Genomic DNA, 14,120 nt, shown 5'->3' with positions numbered 1-14,120 from the left:
AAGTTATGGGTAATTCTATGTTTTTCTTTTGGAATTCTACAAACATTTGGTAATTATTAATGGTTAATAATTGTGTATTTGTATGTCTTTATCAATATTCTATGAAGGTAGTACATATTCTACCCTCCTTTTTTTTTTTTAATATTTTTATTTATTTTTGAGAGAAAGAGACACAGACTGAGCAGGGAAGGGGCAGAGAGAAAGAAGGAGCCACAGAATCTGAAGCAGGCTCCAGGCTCTGAGCTGTCAGCACAGAGCCTGACGTGAGGCTTGAATGCATGAACTGTGAGATCATGACCTGAGCCGAAGTCAGACACTCTACCGACTGAGTCACCCAGGCACCCCTACCCTCTTTTTTTTTTAATTTTTTTTTTTCAACGTTTATTTATTTTTGGGACAGAGAGAGACAGAGCATGAACAGGGGAGGGGCAGAGAGAGAGGGAGACACAGAATCGGAAACAGGCTCCAGGCTCTGAGCCATCAGCCCAGAGCCTGACGCGGGGCTTGAACTCACGGACCGTGAGATCGTGACCTGGCTGAAGTCGGACGCTTAACCGACTGCGCCACCCAGGTGCCCCTTTTTTTTTTTTTTTTTTAATTTTTTTTTTCACCTACCCTCTTTTTAATAGATACAGGATTGTACCATTTGGATGTAGCATAATATAGTTAATGAGTCCTTTCTCTCTCTATGTATATATTTAGATTATTCCCACTATTTTAAACCGTGTTGCTGAAAATATCATTGACTACATTTTTATGTATATTAACGATGACTTTTCCGGAGTAAGTCATCAGGAGCGGAAAAATTCTTAAGTAAAAGGAAAACACCTCAAGACTTTTCTACAAATTGTTAAAATGCCCTCCAGAAACCAAGTGTCAGCTTACATTCCCCACCACTGGTGAATGAGTTCCCTTTTCTAAAGTTTAAGTGGCTAATGGAGTGCCTGGATGGCTCAGTTGGTGGAGCGTGTGAGTTCAGCTCAGGTCATAATCTAACAGTTCATGAGTTCGAGCCCCGTGTCAGGTTCTGTGCTGACACCTCAGAGCCTGGAGCCTGCTTTGGATTCTGTGTCTCCCTCTCTCTCTGCCCCTCCCCCGCTTGTGTGCGCACACGTGCATGCGCTCTCTCGCTCTCTCTCAAAAATGAATAAACATTTAAAAAATTTTAAATTTAAGGGGCTAGTGATGTACTAATAAATATATTTTTTCATATTATTTATTTTTATATGTTATACATATTACATATCTGTGTACACATATATGTGCATATATACACATACATTCATACATTTTGGTTCTTCAACTAAAGCACTGACACTGTTAACTCCATTTTAAGAATATATGGGAAGCTTCTCGTATTAATCTTGTTAGTTACTAATTAGAAACTAAGTGGGTATAACTAAATAAATACACTCCACCCATCCCCCTGATAAAGCCCTTCCAGGTTATTGATTATGGAGTACAGTTCGGGATTGAGTTTCATCCAAAGCTAATTTTCTGAGAAGTTCCAAAAAGTAAAGTTTCTGGAGAATTAAAGTGATGTAAAGGCTAGAAGAATTACAATTTTAGCAAAATGAGGAATTTATTATTTTAAAGCCAGGAGAACTAATTACATAAGAATTGATGTTTTATGGTAATCTTATTCAGATGATAATAGAAATAATCTAAAGATGGAAGATTATTTTTTTTAATTTTATTTTTTTATTTTTTTAAAATTTACATCCAAATTAGTTAGCATATAGTGCAACAATGATTTCAGAAGTAGATTCCTTAGTGGCCCTTACCCATTTAGCCCATCCCCCCTCCCACAACCCCTCCCGTAACCCTCAGTTTGTTCTCCATATGTATGAGTCTCTTCTGTTTTGTCCCCTCCCTGTTTTTATATTATTTTTGTTTCCCTTCCCTTGTGTTCATCTGTTTTGTCTCTTAAAGTCCTCATATGAGTGAAGTCATAGGATTTCTGTCTTTCTCTGACTAATTTCACTTAGCATTATACCCTCCAGTTCCATCCACGTAGTTGCAAATGGCAAGATTTCATTCTTTCTGATTGCCGAGTAAAATGCTTCATTGTATATATATACCACGTCTTTATCCATTCATCCATCAATGGACATTTGGGCTTTTTCCATGCTTTGGCTATTGTTGATAGTGCTGCTATAAACATGGGGGTGCATGTGTCCCTTCGAAACAGCACACCTATATCCCTTGGAAAAATGCCTAGTAGTGCGATTGCTGGGTTGTAGGGTAGTTCTATTTTTAGTTTTTTGAGGAACCTCCATACTGTTTTCCAGAGTGGCTGCACCAGTTTGCATTCCCACCAGCAGTACAAAAAAGATCCTCTTTCTCTGCATCCTCATCAACATCTGTTGTTGCCTGAGTTGTTAATGTTTGCCATTCTGACAGGTGTGAGGTGGTATCTCATTGTGGTTTTGATTTGTATTTCCTTGATGATGAGTGATGTTGAGCATTTTTTCATGTGTCGGTTGGCCATCTGGATGTCTTCTTTGGAGAAGCGTCTATTCATGTCTTTTGCCCATCTCTTCACTGGATTATTTGTTTTTTGGGTTTGATAAGTTCTTAATAGATTTGGGATACTAACCTTTATCTGATATGTCATTTGCAAATATCTTCTCCCATTCTGTCGGCTGCCTTTTAGTTTTGCTGATTGTTTCCTTAGCTGTGCAAAAGCTTTTTATTTTGATGAGGTCCCAGTAGTTCATTTTTGCTTTTATTTCCCTTGCCTCCGGAGATGTGTTGAGTAAGATGTTGCTGCAGGCAAGATCAAAGAGGTTTTTGCCTGCTTTCTCCTCGAGGATTTTGATGGCTTCCTGTCTTACATTGAGGTCTTTCATCCATTTTGAGTTTATTTTTGTGTATGGTGTAAGAAAGTGGTCCAGGTTCATTCTTCTGCATGTCGCTGTCCAGTTTTCTCAGCACCACTTGCTGAGGAGACTCTTTATTCCATTGTATATTCTTTCCTGCTTTGTCAAAGATTAGTTGGCCATACATTTGTGGGTCCATTTCTGGGTTGTCTATTCTGTTCCATTGATCTTGGTTCTCAGTTCTTGGGCCAAGGATGGAAGATTATTTCTAAGTGACTTTTTGTTAGCTTAAGATTGCACATTAAGAAAGCTGTTGATGGGGCACGTGGGTGGCTGAGTTGATTAAGCATCTGACTCTTGATTTCAGTTCAGGTCATGATCTCACCTGTCGGTGGTGAGATAGAGCCCCACATTGGTCTCTGCCCCTGATTTTCTCTCTCTCTTTCTCACTCTGTCTCTGTCTCTCTCTCTCTCAAAAAGGAAAGCTGTTGGGAGTGGTTTAAAATAATGCTCATGATTATTTTAACTAAAAAGTTACTTAGTTTTCTATAATGGGTTGAATGTACCCTCATTTACATATTTTATTTGTCTTGGGAAGACTGATTTAACTTTAAAGACCCTTTTCTACCTTGAGATTTTATGACTTTATGAAATCTGTTGAATTTGCTGTATCTTGTAAAGCAGCATGGAATGTAAGTATTGTGGAAAAACTTGGCTATTCAGGGTGCAACTAGGTGATTTTGATAACTGAATCAGAGTATATAGTTTCCCTGATTTTACAGAAGTTAAGGCACTATGAAGAAACTGGAACTAAATTCCAAATTGTTTGATTCTCTAGTCCACAGTAAAATTGGGTCATTGGTCACAATTGTCCCCTCATGAAATTGGATGCATTTTGCGCTGTGTCCGCCGTGGGCTAAATGATACTGAGGATGGTAAAAAATATAAATAATGTTCATGCTGGACATCAACTAATTTAATCATCTTTTCACTTGGTTTCTGGAAAAAAAGACCTATGTTTTCCCCTTGGTCTTTGTTGGGACTTTATAATTTCTTATGTTGAAATTTTTATTGGTAGGGGTTGGAATGTCTTATCTTCATTTAGGAAGTCAAGTACAGAAGAAATTGTAAAACTGCATAGGAGTATTTGTAGTAGAATTCCATATTTTTATTACATGCATGTACAGAAAAAGTTTTATTAGAAAAAAGATTTGTACAGACTTTCCCAGTTGTTTTACCTGTAACTATACCAGAAATAATTATCTTAGATTGGAATTTTGTCCTATTGAAAAAGCTTTTTAAATAGGAGGAGTGTTTTTCTGTCATATATAATTATTATAGAGAAGTTAAATAAGAGAGTAAGTGAAAATGAGTCAAAGCTAACAAAAACACATACATCTTGTAAATATGTGGTACTTTTGTGATACACAGAGACTAACTGAAAAAAGAACAGTAAGGGGCGCCTGGGTGGCTCAGTCAGTTGGGCGGCCGACTTCGGCTCAGGTCAAGATCTCGCGGTCCGTGAGTTCGAGCCCCGCGTTGGGCTCTGTGCTGACAGCTCGGAGCCTGGAGCCTGTTTCAGATTCTGTGTCTCCCTCTCTCTGACCCTCCCCCATTCATGCTCTTTCTCTGTCTCAAAAATAAATAAACGTTAAAAAAAAAATTTTGGGGGCGCCTGGGTGGCTCAGTCGGTTGAGCGTCCGACTTCAGCTCAGGTCACGATCTTGCGGTCCGTGAGTTCGAGCCCCGCGTCGGGCTCTAGGCTGATGGCTCAGAGCCTGGAGCCTGCTTCCATTCTGTGTCTCCCCCTCTCTCTGCCCCTCCCCCGTTCATGCTCTGTCTCTCTCTGTCTCAAAAATAAATAAAACGTTAAAAAAAATTTTTTTTTAATTTTTTTTAATAAAATAAAAAAAAAAGAAAAAAGAACAGTAAAAGTAAAGTCAGTGGTTCCACATACAACTGGATGGATTTCTAGACATAGAGTCAAACCTGAATTTTAAGGGTGTCATTTAGAAAGATAAGATTTTGCAATTGAGTACTCAGGTGAAGGAAGATAAAGCAGTATTTGGAACTTTTTTTTTTTCATCTATCATAGAGTGAAGAGAATATCTCAGGTATGACAAGCTTCCGTGAAGTTCTGGAGAAAATGCTGGTCATTGTTGTGCTCCCAGTCAGGAACAGCCTGAGGAGAGAAAATGAGCTCTTCTCCTCTCACCTGGTTTCCAACACCTGTGGATTGCTGGCCAGTATTGTCAGTGAACTGACAGCATCAGCCCTGGGATCTGAGGTGATGTTTTATTTTGAGACTGGATAATAAACACATGTTTAAGCTTGCCACATAATTTCTTTTTTCATATATTTTGTCTTTGTATAAACTAATTTTAATCCTATTTGTACTGTTTTCTTAAAAAAAAAATAAAAAATCTTCAAGCAGGCTGTTTGTTTGGTTTTCCCTTCCTTACACCTCTTCTGTGCTGTTGCTTGCTTCCTCTCTCACCAGTTTCCCCAAGACGTCACAGCGATACACACTGCATGTTTTCCTCTTATTTACCCCATTGTACAACCTCACTGCCATGTTCCAAAATAGTTCACATTGCTGGCCCATGAGGAATAGAAATGGGGCTACTAGTAGGGAACACACAGTATGGAAAAGGTAAAGAGGTTTAAACCATAGTTCTGCCCACTTGACTGACACAAGACAAATGACATCTGTAAAATGGGAAAAGTAATTTTTTTAAGTTAATTTATTTTTATAGTTACTTCTGTACCCAGCGTGGGACTCAGACTCACAACCCCAAGATCAAGAGTCACACGCTCCCCCAAATGAGCCAGCCAGGCACCCCATAAAATGCAAAAAATAATTTTATGAAAATCGGCATTAAGTACATTCACATTGTTGCACAGCTATTATCACAAAGTTTTAAAAGAATCAAATATTAGTATGTTTGAGAAAACTACTTTGAAATGTTTTAAAGTGCCTCACATTTTGCAAAATAACATTATTTTTAATCATATCACTGTCCTGCTCGCTCTGCCATATAATTTATCTAAACATTTTGACTGAATTTAGTGAATGTTTCTAATTTTTTCCCCAAAATGCAGACAGAAGGTTGATTTTAAAAATCATGTCACAATGCAAAATATCTTATATCATTCAAATGAATGTTGATTAGTTAGCATGTACTCAGTTGCTTGCCAAATAACATCTTTTCTCTCTTTTGCTTTTATAATCCTTAGCCTTTGCTTTTTCTTACTTGGAGACTTATTTTGGAATCTATTCTAAATTAATCTATCCAGTGTATACTCATTACTAATTCATAGCGACAGTTTAGCCTTTAGGATTTCTGAATGATTACATGCACCTGAGCAGAGTTTAGTATTTAACCCTGGGAACCACTTCCTCCATTTCTTAGTTCACTTTGACTTTGGTCTAGGAGGTCATTGAGCCCCTTGTCAGAAAATTTTAATTTGTCTTTTTTTCACTTGGTCACTCAGCCTATATAATAGGCTTCCCTTCTGTACCAGATCCTGGAGGAAAGTCTGATGCATAGGTCCCCCTCAGAAGGTTACTATCTGGTTTTCCCTATATGAACTTAACTTTCCAATGAGAAAGAATGCTCCGATTGCAGGTGCCTAATCTACGAACTTGGAAAAATTTACAAAGGTCATGACTTAGACATCCATATTTCCTTCTTTCCCAGAATAGTTTGAAATTCTTGTTAGAATCATCATTTCCTTCTTTCCCAGAATAGTTTGAAATTCTTGTTAGAATCATAAACTTCAATTTTTTCCCTCTTATAGGTCTTTCAGATTTCTACAGCCAACTTAGATCAAAAGCAGGCTCTGTAATTGAAAAGAGCACTTTCAATCCAAAATAAGTTCACTGATCCTCTCTAATGAAAGTCTGTAATTAATGATGTTGTAGTTATGTATATATATTCACTTTTGTATATGTATTTTCTGCAAATGAAGTCTTGAAAACTCACAGATAAGAGGAGGGGATAGTCCCACTGAAGAGGGGAAACTTAGTCCACCTCTTTCTTAATTCTCTCCAGAATTCCTAGAGCTCTATGTCACATAGATTGAAAACTGTTGGTCCACAGAATGTTGATGAAATTTTGGTATTTCTTTTCAGAGTGAGTGATATAGTTCATTCATATGTTATGACTGTGATGACTTACATGTTTATAGTTCTGCATTATAAATTAAGTGAAATGCATGACTAAGAGAAGAAAATACTGTCCCGTGATGATTTGTGAATTTAGAACGATAAAATCTAGTTTTATTGCTATATAATCTCTTAATAGAATGTACATTTAGAAAGGTTCACACCTACTTCTTAAATGTAGATTATTTTTTGAATTTCTTAGAAGTTTGGAGATAGTTTTGTTGTAGGTATATTATTAACACTAAGGTACAGACTACTGATGTGTAACTGCTTTTGTTGTTCATAGGTTGATGGACTTAATTCCCTCCACTCTGTTAAAGCCAGTGCTAACCGATTCACAAAAACAAGTCAGGGAAGAAGTTGGAACACTGGGAATGGGTCCCCTGATGCAATCTGTTTTTCAGTAGACAAACCAGGAATAGTTGTGGTTGGTTTTTCTGTCTATGGAGGAGGTGGAATTCATGAATATGAATTAGAGGTGTTAGTTGATGACGTAAGTACCACTCTAACAGTGTCATCTTGTGTGTAAGTTGTGCGTCAGGACTTACCATTATCATAGTAAGAGTGTCCAAATCTTTGAGGGTTTAGCAGATTAGTCATTAGTCGTGGAAGACATTAAAGAAATGGAAAGAGTGATTCTGCATGATTGCTTCTGTGCCATTCTGGATCACTTCTGCCTCATGTTTTTTGCACTTCCAGGGGAGATGTTAAATGAAAATACTAGAAATTATAGAGCTAAGCCTCTGATTATAACTTTTGTGTAATTTTTTTGCTTTTGTAGTTTTTTAGAAACAAGAACAGTATTCAGATCAGTATTATTACCTGTATCCATGACTAAAGCAGTTTTGTCATAGAGTGCAAATGGATTATTCTTAGTAAAGATAGTTTTGATTGATTGATTAAGCTCTATCTTGCTGTATTCTCTAAATTATTTAAATTACCTGAGTTTTCACAAAGTTTTATTAAAATGGGACAAAAAGTTACCATGTAAATCATTTCATAAAAAATAGAAATCTATCTGTATCTTGATTCTCTTTAGCAATTAAATTATGTCCTACTTCATTAGGCTCTTTAATTAGATTAGCACTCTTCTTATGAAGAAGTGGAAATCATTTTAAGACATCAGATGAGAAAAGCCCATTTGTATGATTTAGGTTGTAGACTCCTCAGGAAATCAGATAAAAATAAATAATTTACTAAATTTTTTTTTCTTCATTATATATGGGGAAATGCTAATGGATACTTTCATATGCAAGGAAAGAAACTGCTTAAAAACAATAAAACAAAATTAAGAATAGGGTGGGTTTTGTTTTGTTTTTGTTTTAATTAGAGTGAACATGCAGGAGATTCGACTCATTCTCACAGATGGACATCTCTAGAATTAGTCAAAGGAACGTATACAACAGATGACTCACCCAGTGATATAGCTGAAATCAGACTTGACAAAGTTGTTCCTTTAAAGGTAATTTAAAGGAATGTTTCTTTTATAAATAAGAGGTACTATATAGTTTACTTAAAAAGTAATGAAAAGTATTCCTTTTTGTGATGCTTAAAATGTTTATAGAGTCACTACTATACCCCTTATATTGTACTGTATTGTATTTTTGCAAAAGATCTCTTAAAGTCTGGTATAGTAGAAAGTATTGTTTAGTTTTGGAGTCAGGCGGAACTAGCTTCAGATGCCTGCACTTTCACATAGCTTAAAGACATTAGATATTATTTAACCACTCTGAGGCTTATCTGAAGATTCAGAAGGATTGTACCTACATTGTAGTGTTGTTCAGATGAAATTAAATAATAGAATAAAGTACTTGCCTCAATGTCTAGTACAGTATAGAAACTCAGCAAATATTAGTTCCTGTCTTTTCTTCTCTTATTGTGCCAAACTCTTTTTTAAAAAATGGCCTTAATAGATCATATTAACTATTAAAGTTACTATTACTTTATATAAAAGTTGTTTATTACTTCATGTAACATAACTATTTACCAAAACAGAAGTCTTATCCTTTTTTAAAATTTTTTTTAATGTTTATTTATTTTTGAGACAGAGAGAGACAGAGCATGAGTGGGGGAGGGGCAGAGAGAGAGAGAGAGAGAGAGAGGGAAGGAGACACGGAATCCAAAGCAGGCTCCAGGCTCTGAGCTGTTAGCACAGAGTCCGAGGCGGGGCTCAAACTCACGAGCCGTGAGATCATGACCTGAGCCGTAGTCGGATGCTCAATCGACTGAGCCACCCAGGCGCCTCTACCTAATCTTAAAGTAGTTATGAATGGAGTAATTCTGAATTCAACTGTAAATTATTATTTTTATTATAGAACAGAATCTGGGATAAGAGAAGTTCATCAGAGGCCTTATCAAAAAGAGTTAGGGTACCAAAAAAACAAAAAAAAATCTTTTCACTCTAAAGTGTATATCATAGATCATAAGGCACCAGTGTCTGTATCTCATATTTTCTATGCATGGTACATCTTATTTGGGACAACTTTTGCTTATGGATATTTCTTCCCATTTCTCCACCTTTCTGTTTCTATCTCTGAGTGTCTCTTAAATAAAATATAGTAGATTCACCATTTTTCCCACACTTAAAATTATTTCAAAAGTTAAACTCATCAAAGAAAAATAATTAGATTATGTACTTTAAATCTTTTGTTATGGTTAGTATTCTTTATGGGCCTAGAGTCAAACTGCCTATATTCAAATACTCATTCCATCACTTAATAGCTGTGTGCCTTTGGATGGCTTACGTAACTTCTCTGTGTCTCCGATTCCTCATCTGTAAAATAAGAATAGTAATGGTACTTACCTCATGAAGTTATTTTAAGGATTAACTTAATCAAAGCACATGAAGTACTTAGTACAGTTTTTTTTAAATAATAAACATCATTAAGAGTTATCTTCCTGTTTGATTCATTAAAAATGTGCCTAACCAAATCATCTATAAATAGGACAAAGAAATTCAGTATACTGGCCCAGTTTTTTTTTATAGCCTCTGTACATTATAAACATGTTTTACATCTTTATTGTGAAGGAAAATGTTAAATATGCTGTGCGCTTGAGGAACTATGGAAGCCGTACAGCCAATGGAGATGGAGGAATGACCACAGTTCAGTGCCCGGACGGTGTGACATTCACATTCAGCACATGCAGCTTGAGTAGTAATGGTACAAATCAAACCAGAGGACAGATTCCACAGATCCTGTACTATAGGTAAGTGTGTATGTACAGGGAAGGGGGCATTTTAAAGCAACAGAACACATACAGTTTGATATCAAGGTAAAAAATGCTAAATGCATAGTTATAATTAAATTATGCAGCATAACTTCCTTGCACATACTTGTGCTGATTTGTGTAAAAAGATCTCTTATTAATATATAGGAGCACCTGGGTGGGCCAGTTGTTTGAGTGTCTGACTCTTGATTTTGGCTCAAGTCATGATCCCAGGGTCATGGTTTATATATATATATATATTAATATATTTCTATTTTTTCACTGTTCACTGTAAAGGTGAATGCTTTAAAATGTTTTTGTCATTACTTCCTTTTTTTTGTTGTTACTTCTTTAATATCTTTGAAATTTTTATCTCCTGGGCATGTGTGTTCATTTCTTTTTTAAAAATACCAAAAATACTAAAAACATTCAGTTCATTTCTTCTTTAAAAATACTAGAGATTAGTGATCAGATCACTTCTATCCAAGTACTAGCTTTGCCTTGGTTCTATTATCCAGTCTGCAATATATTTTGATGTCTCTGAGTCTAGTTCTTGGGGCCCTAGGATACATAATAAGGTGTTTCTTAACACATGTGTTTTCAGTGCATGACCTGTGTTATTAGCTAGTCCTTGTAGTAACTCCATGAGGTGGGCGCTTGTCCTGCTTCACAGATGAGGGAACAGACACGTTGAGGGTTAAATACCTTGCCTAAAGTCACACTTCTTGTAAAGTATGGTCCTGGGTTCTGTAGGCAGGTAATTGGTCTCCAGGTGACCTGCTTTTATCATGTCCTCTTTAACAATGCTTAAGGTCACCTGTGAGACATTGTAGTTTAATGTGTCACAGTGCTCCTCCCCATCCATGGTTGGAGCCAAGCACCTTGGAGTTTCTTGACTTTCCTGTTTCTCTCACTCTTTCCATCACCAAGTCCTGGCAGCTGTGCTTTTAAAATGTTCTAAGTCTGACCTTTTCTAACTCCCATAATTAACAGTTCAGTTCAAACCATCATTGCCGCCCCCTGCGTAACAATCATAGCTTCTAACCCAGTCTCCCCCCTCCCCAGTCTCCCTCCCACCTTTTTTGGTGGCCCTTCTGCAGTCAGTCTGCACAGTGCAGCCAGAAGGGTTTCACAGAAATATGCATCAGGCCAAGTTCTGCCCCTGCTCACGATCCCCTCACAGCTTCCCATCCCAGGAAATGCAAGGTCTTACGGAGGCTTATGGAGCTCACATGGTGTGATTCCTGTCACCCTCCACGCTCCTTTCATTCCAGTCACACTTGTCTTCATTCTGTTCCTTGAACTTGCCAGTCTTGTTCTTGTCTGAACCTTTATCTTACTATTCCTTATGCCTGAATATTTTATCCTCAGCTTTTTGTTTTTTTAACATAATTCAAGCCTTTATTTAAATATCAGTTCCTGATATAGACTCTCTTTGGTCTTATTCTAAAATAACTTTATATCCTCATCCGGCTGTATTTTTCTTTGAAGTCCTATCACTCCTTGAAATTGCACGGTTACAACTAACTTTTTTAACTTTAAGTGAGGAGCTCTGATCTAACTAGAGTTAGATCATGTTTTACCTACCATGTAAAATAATCTCATGTATTACTCCTGTTACAGGAGTGAATTTGATGGAGATTTACAATCCCAGCTTCTGAGTAAAGCCAATGAAGAAGATAAAAACTGTAGCAGAGCTCTCTCTGTGGTAAGCACTGTTGTTCGAGCTGCAAAAGACCTCTTGCACAGAGCTCTTGCTGTGGATGGTAAGACTTTTCTTTTAATAGTCATATTTTAGATTCTTTATTCCCTAACTTGTACACAGAGTTACTGAAGAGTAACTATTTTGTAGAATCCCAGAATGTTTTATTCATTGTAGATCTGCTCACACATACACATTCATTTTGGATCAGCCATACTCTCCATATTCTAATGCAGAACTTTTTAAAATGTCCAAAAGCAGTTACCAGATACCTATTTTTTCCTTAGTTAACCTAGTAAGAAAAACTGAAGGATAAAGCTGAGTCTTTGCTTTATCCTTGCTTTAGTAGTCAGAAAGCATTTTATTTTCTCCTTAAGGTGTGTTTTTCTTCCTATATTTCCAGTAATGTTATCACCATTCACCCAAAGGTGTGGGTAACCCTAAACATCTCCCCAAACGCACTTGTCTGATTTCAGTTCTATAAGTTCTTCCACTGGCAACTCTCCAATTTGTATTCCCCTGTCTGTTCTTCCATAGTCCAAGCTACCATGGTGCTGGCACATGTCCTCTTCCTCGTAGATGGGTAACATCCCAGCAGCCTCACTGCCACTGTTCTCCCATTCCACATCTAGCTACCTAGTCACCTCCACACTGGCAGTGGAGTTCATTTACACAAGCATTCATTGTAACCCACCCAGCCTTACTGTAATCTGTAACATTTGTTCCTAAGCCTAGTACACATCAGAATCACCTGGGAAACTTGCTAAAAATAAAAAATGTTTGGCCCATCCCGTCTGCAGGTTTGGGCTGGGCTAAGAAACTGTATTTTTAAAATAACTGAATCCTATTCTGATGCAACAGCATATCTAGAAAGAAGTATTTAGAAATAATTGGCCTTTAATATAAAGGTGATCTCAGTCTAGACTCAACTTATCTTCCCAGCACCGTGCTCATTGGGTAAATGATTATAATGTCCTTTAGCAAAAGGCTTTCTTGGTAAAATAGAAGGCAATATAGTTTAATAACAGCATTTTTGTAGTGCTTAATATGTGCAGGCATTGTTCTAATGTTTTACATATGTTAACTCAATCTTCATAGTACCCACTGAGGGAAGTACTGTTACTATCCTTTTTACAGAGGAGTAACCTGAGGCATACGCCAATTAAGTAATTGGCCTAATGTCACACATGTAGCCACGTGTGGCATCAGGTGTAGTGGTTAGCATCGTGACTATTACTGTAGGTTCTAATCCTGCCTCTGTCATTTTACAGCTGTAGGATTTTGGATGAGTTATTTAAACAGTGTGTGCCTTGGTTTCTTCTTGTATAAAGTAGAGATAATAAAAGTATCTTACTGTGAGGATTAATTGCTATGGCTTATGTCAGTAAAGCCCTTAAATAGGGCCAGGTCCTTTATAAGAGTGATAATTTTATTTTGCTCAAGAGACTAGAATATAGATTTAGTATAGCATGTATACATTACAGTGAAATTACCTTCTAACTATAGTTTTAATGCCTTTTTTAGCTGATGACATTCCAGAACTGCTTAGTTCTTCCAGTCTGTTTTCCATGCTGCTTCCCCTTATTATAGCCTACATAGGACCAGTAGCTGCTGCTATTCCCAAGGTGTGTAACTTAATTATGTAACTTTGAATATTTTTTTAATATCATTTTTTTTAGACTTTGTATCTTTATAAACATTTTAATCTTTGAGGCACCTGGGTTACAAGTAACATACAGAGATAGACATGTTAAAATGGTAGAAGTTATCAGTTAAACCTCTCTGTTCTTCATATTGTTGACTAGATTACTATGCTTACTTATTGGCTTTACAGTTGAAGAATTTGGGAATGAGAAATATATTTTAGTTATGACATATAAGGAGAGTTTAAGTAGATTTTTGTAATTTATGAAGTTGATGCCAAGTCTTCTTTTTGAATAAAAATAGCAAGGTAGGAGTATTTTACAATTGAGAAATAGTCAAGATATGGAGGAAATCATAAACTATTGATTCTTTAGCATAAAGATTGAGTAAAACCTAGTTTACGGCAGATTACAAAAAGGCAAAGTGTTTAAAAGTATAGACAAGGTTATTTTCATATAACATCTAAGACATCTAAGGTAAATCTTTTTTTTTCCATAAAAAAAATTTCTCTTTGAGCGAAAATTTAGTCAGAAGAAACTCTTAATAATATCTTAGTAATTAAGGATGGCCAACAATT

The 14,120-nt window shown here is 36.5% G+C and overlaps 1 protein-coding gene across 8 annotated transcripts in view; it reads left to right on the top strand.

Annotated features, from left to right (window-relative positions):
• MYCBP2 (MYC binding protein 2) overlaps nt 1-14,120 on the top strand; it is a 283,331-nt gene that overhangs the window by 148,627 nt on the left and 120,584 nt on the right. For all 8 annotated transcript variants that reach the window (XM_030312209.1, XM_030312183.1, XM_030312194.1 and 5 more), the window contains 6 exons: nt 4,918-5,109; nt 7,277-7,483; nt 8,321-8,452; nt 10,019-10,197; nt 11,821-11,963; nt 13,424-13,524. In XM_030312209.1, coding sequence (XP_030168069.1) covers nt 4,918-5,109; nt 7,277-7,483; nt 8,321-8,452; nt 10,019-10,197; nt 11,821-11,963; nt 13,424-13,524 — 954 coding nt within the window. The remainder of the gene's footprint in view (nt 1-4,917; nt 5,110-7,276; nt 7,484-8,320; nt 8,453-10,018; nt 10,198-11,820; nt 11,964-13,423; nt 13,525-14,120) is intronic.

This window comes from Lynx canadensis, chromosome A1 (genome assembly GCF_007474595.2).
Source record: "Lynx canadensis isolate LIC74 chromosome A1, mLynCan4.pri.v2, whole genome shotgun sequence".
In the NCBI taxonomy this organism is placed as follows: Eukaryota; Metazoa; Chordata; class Mammalia; order Carnivora; family Felidae; genus Lynx; species Lynx canadensis.
This window is presented reverse-complemented; position numbering and strand designations above follow the sequence as displayed.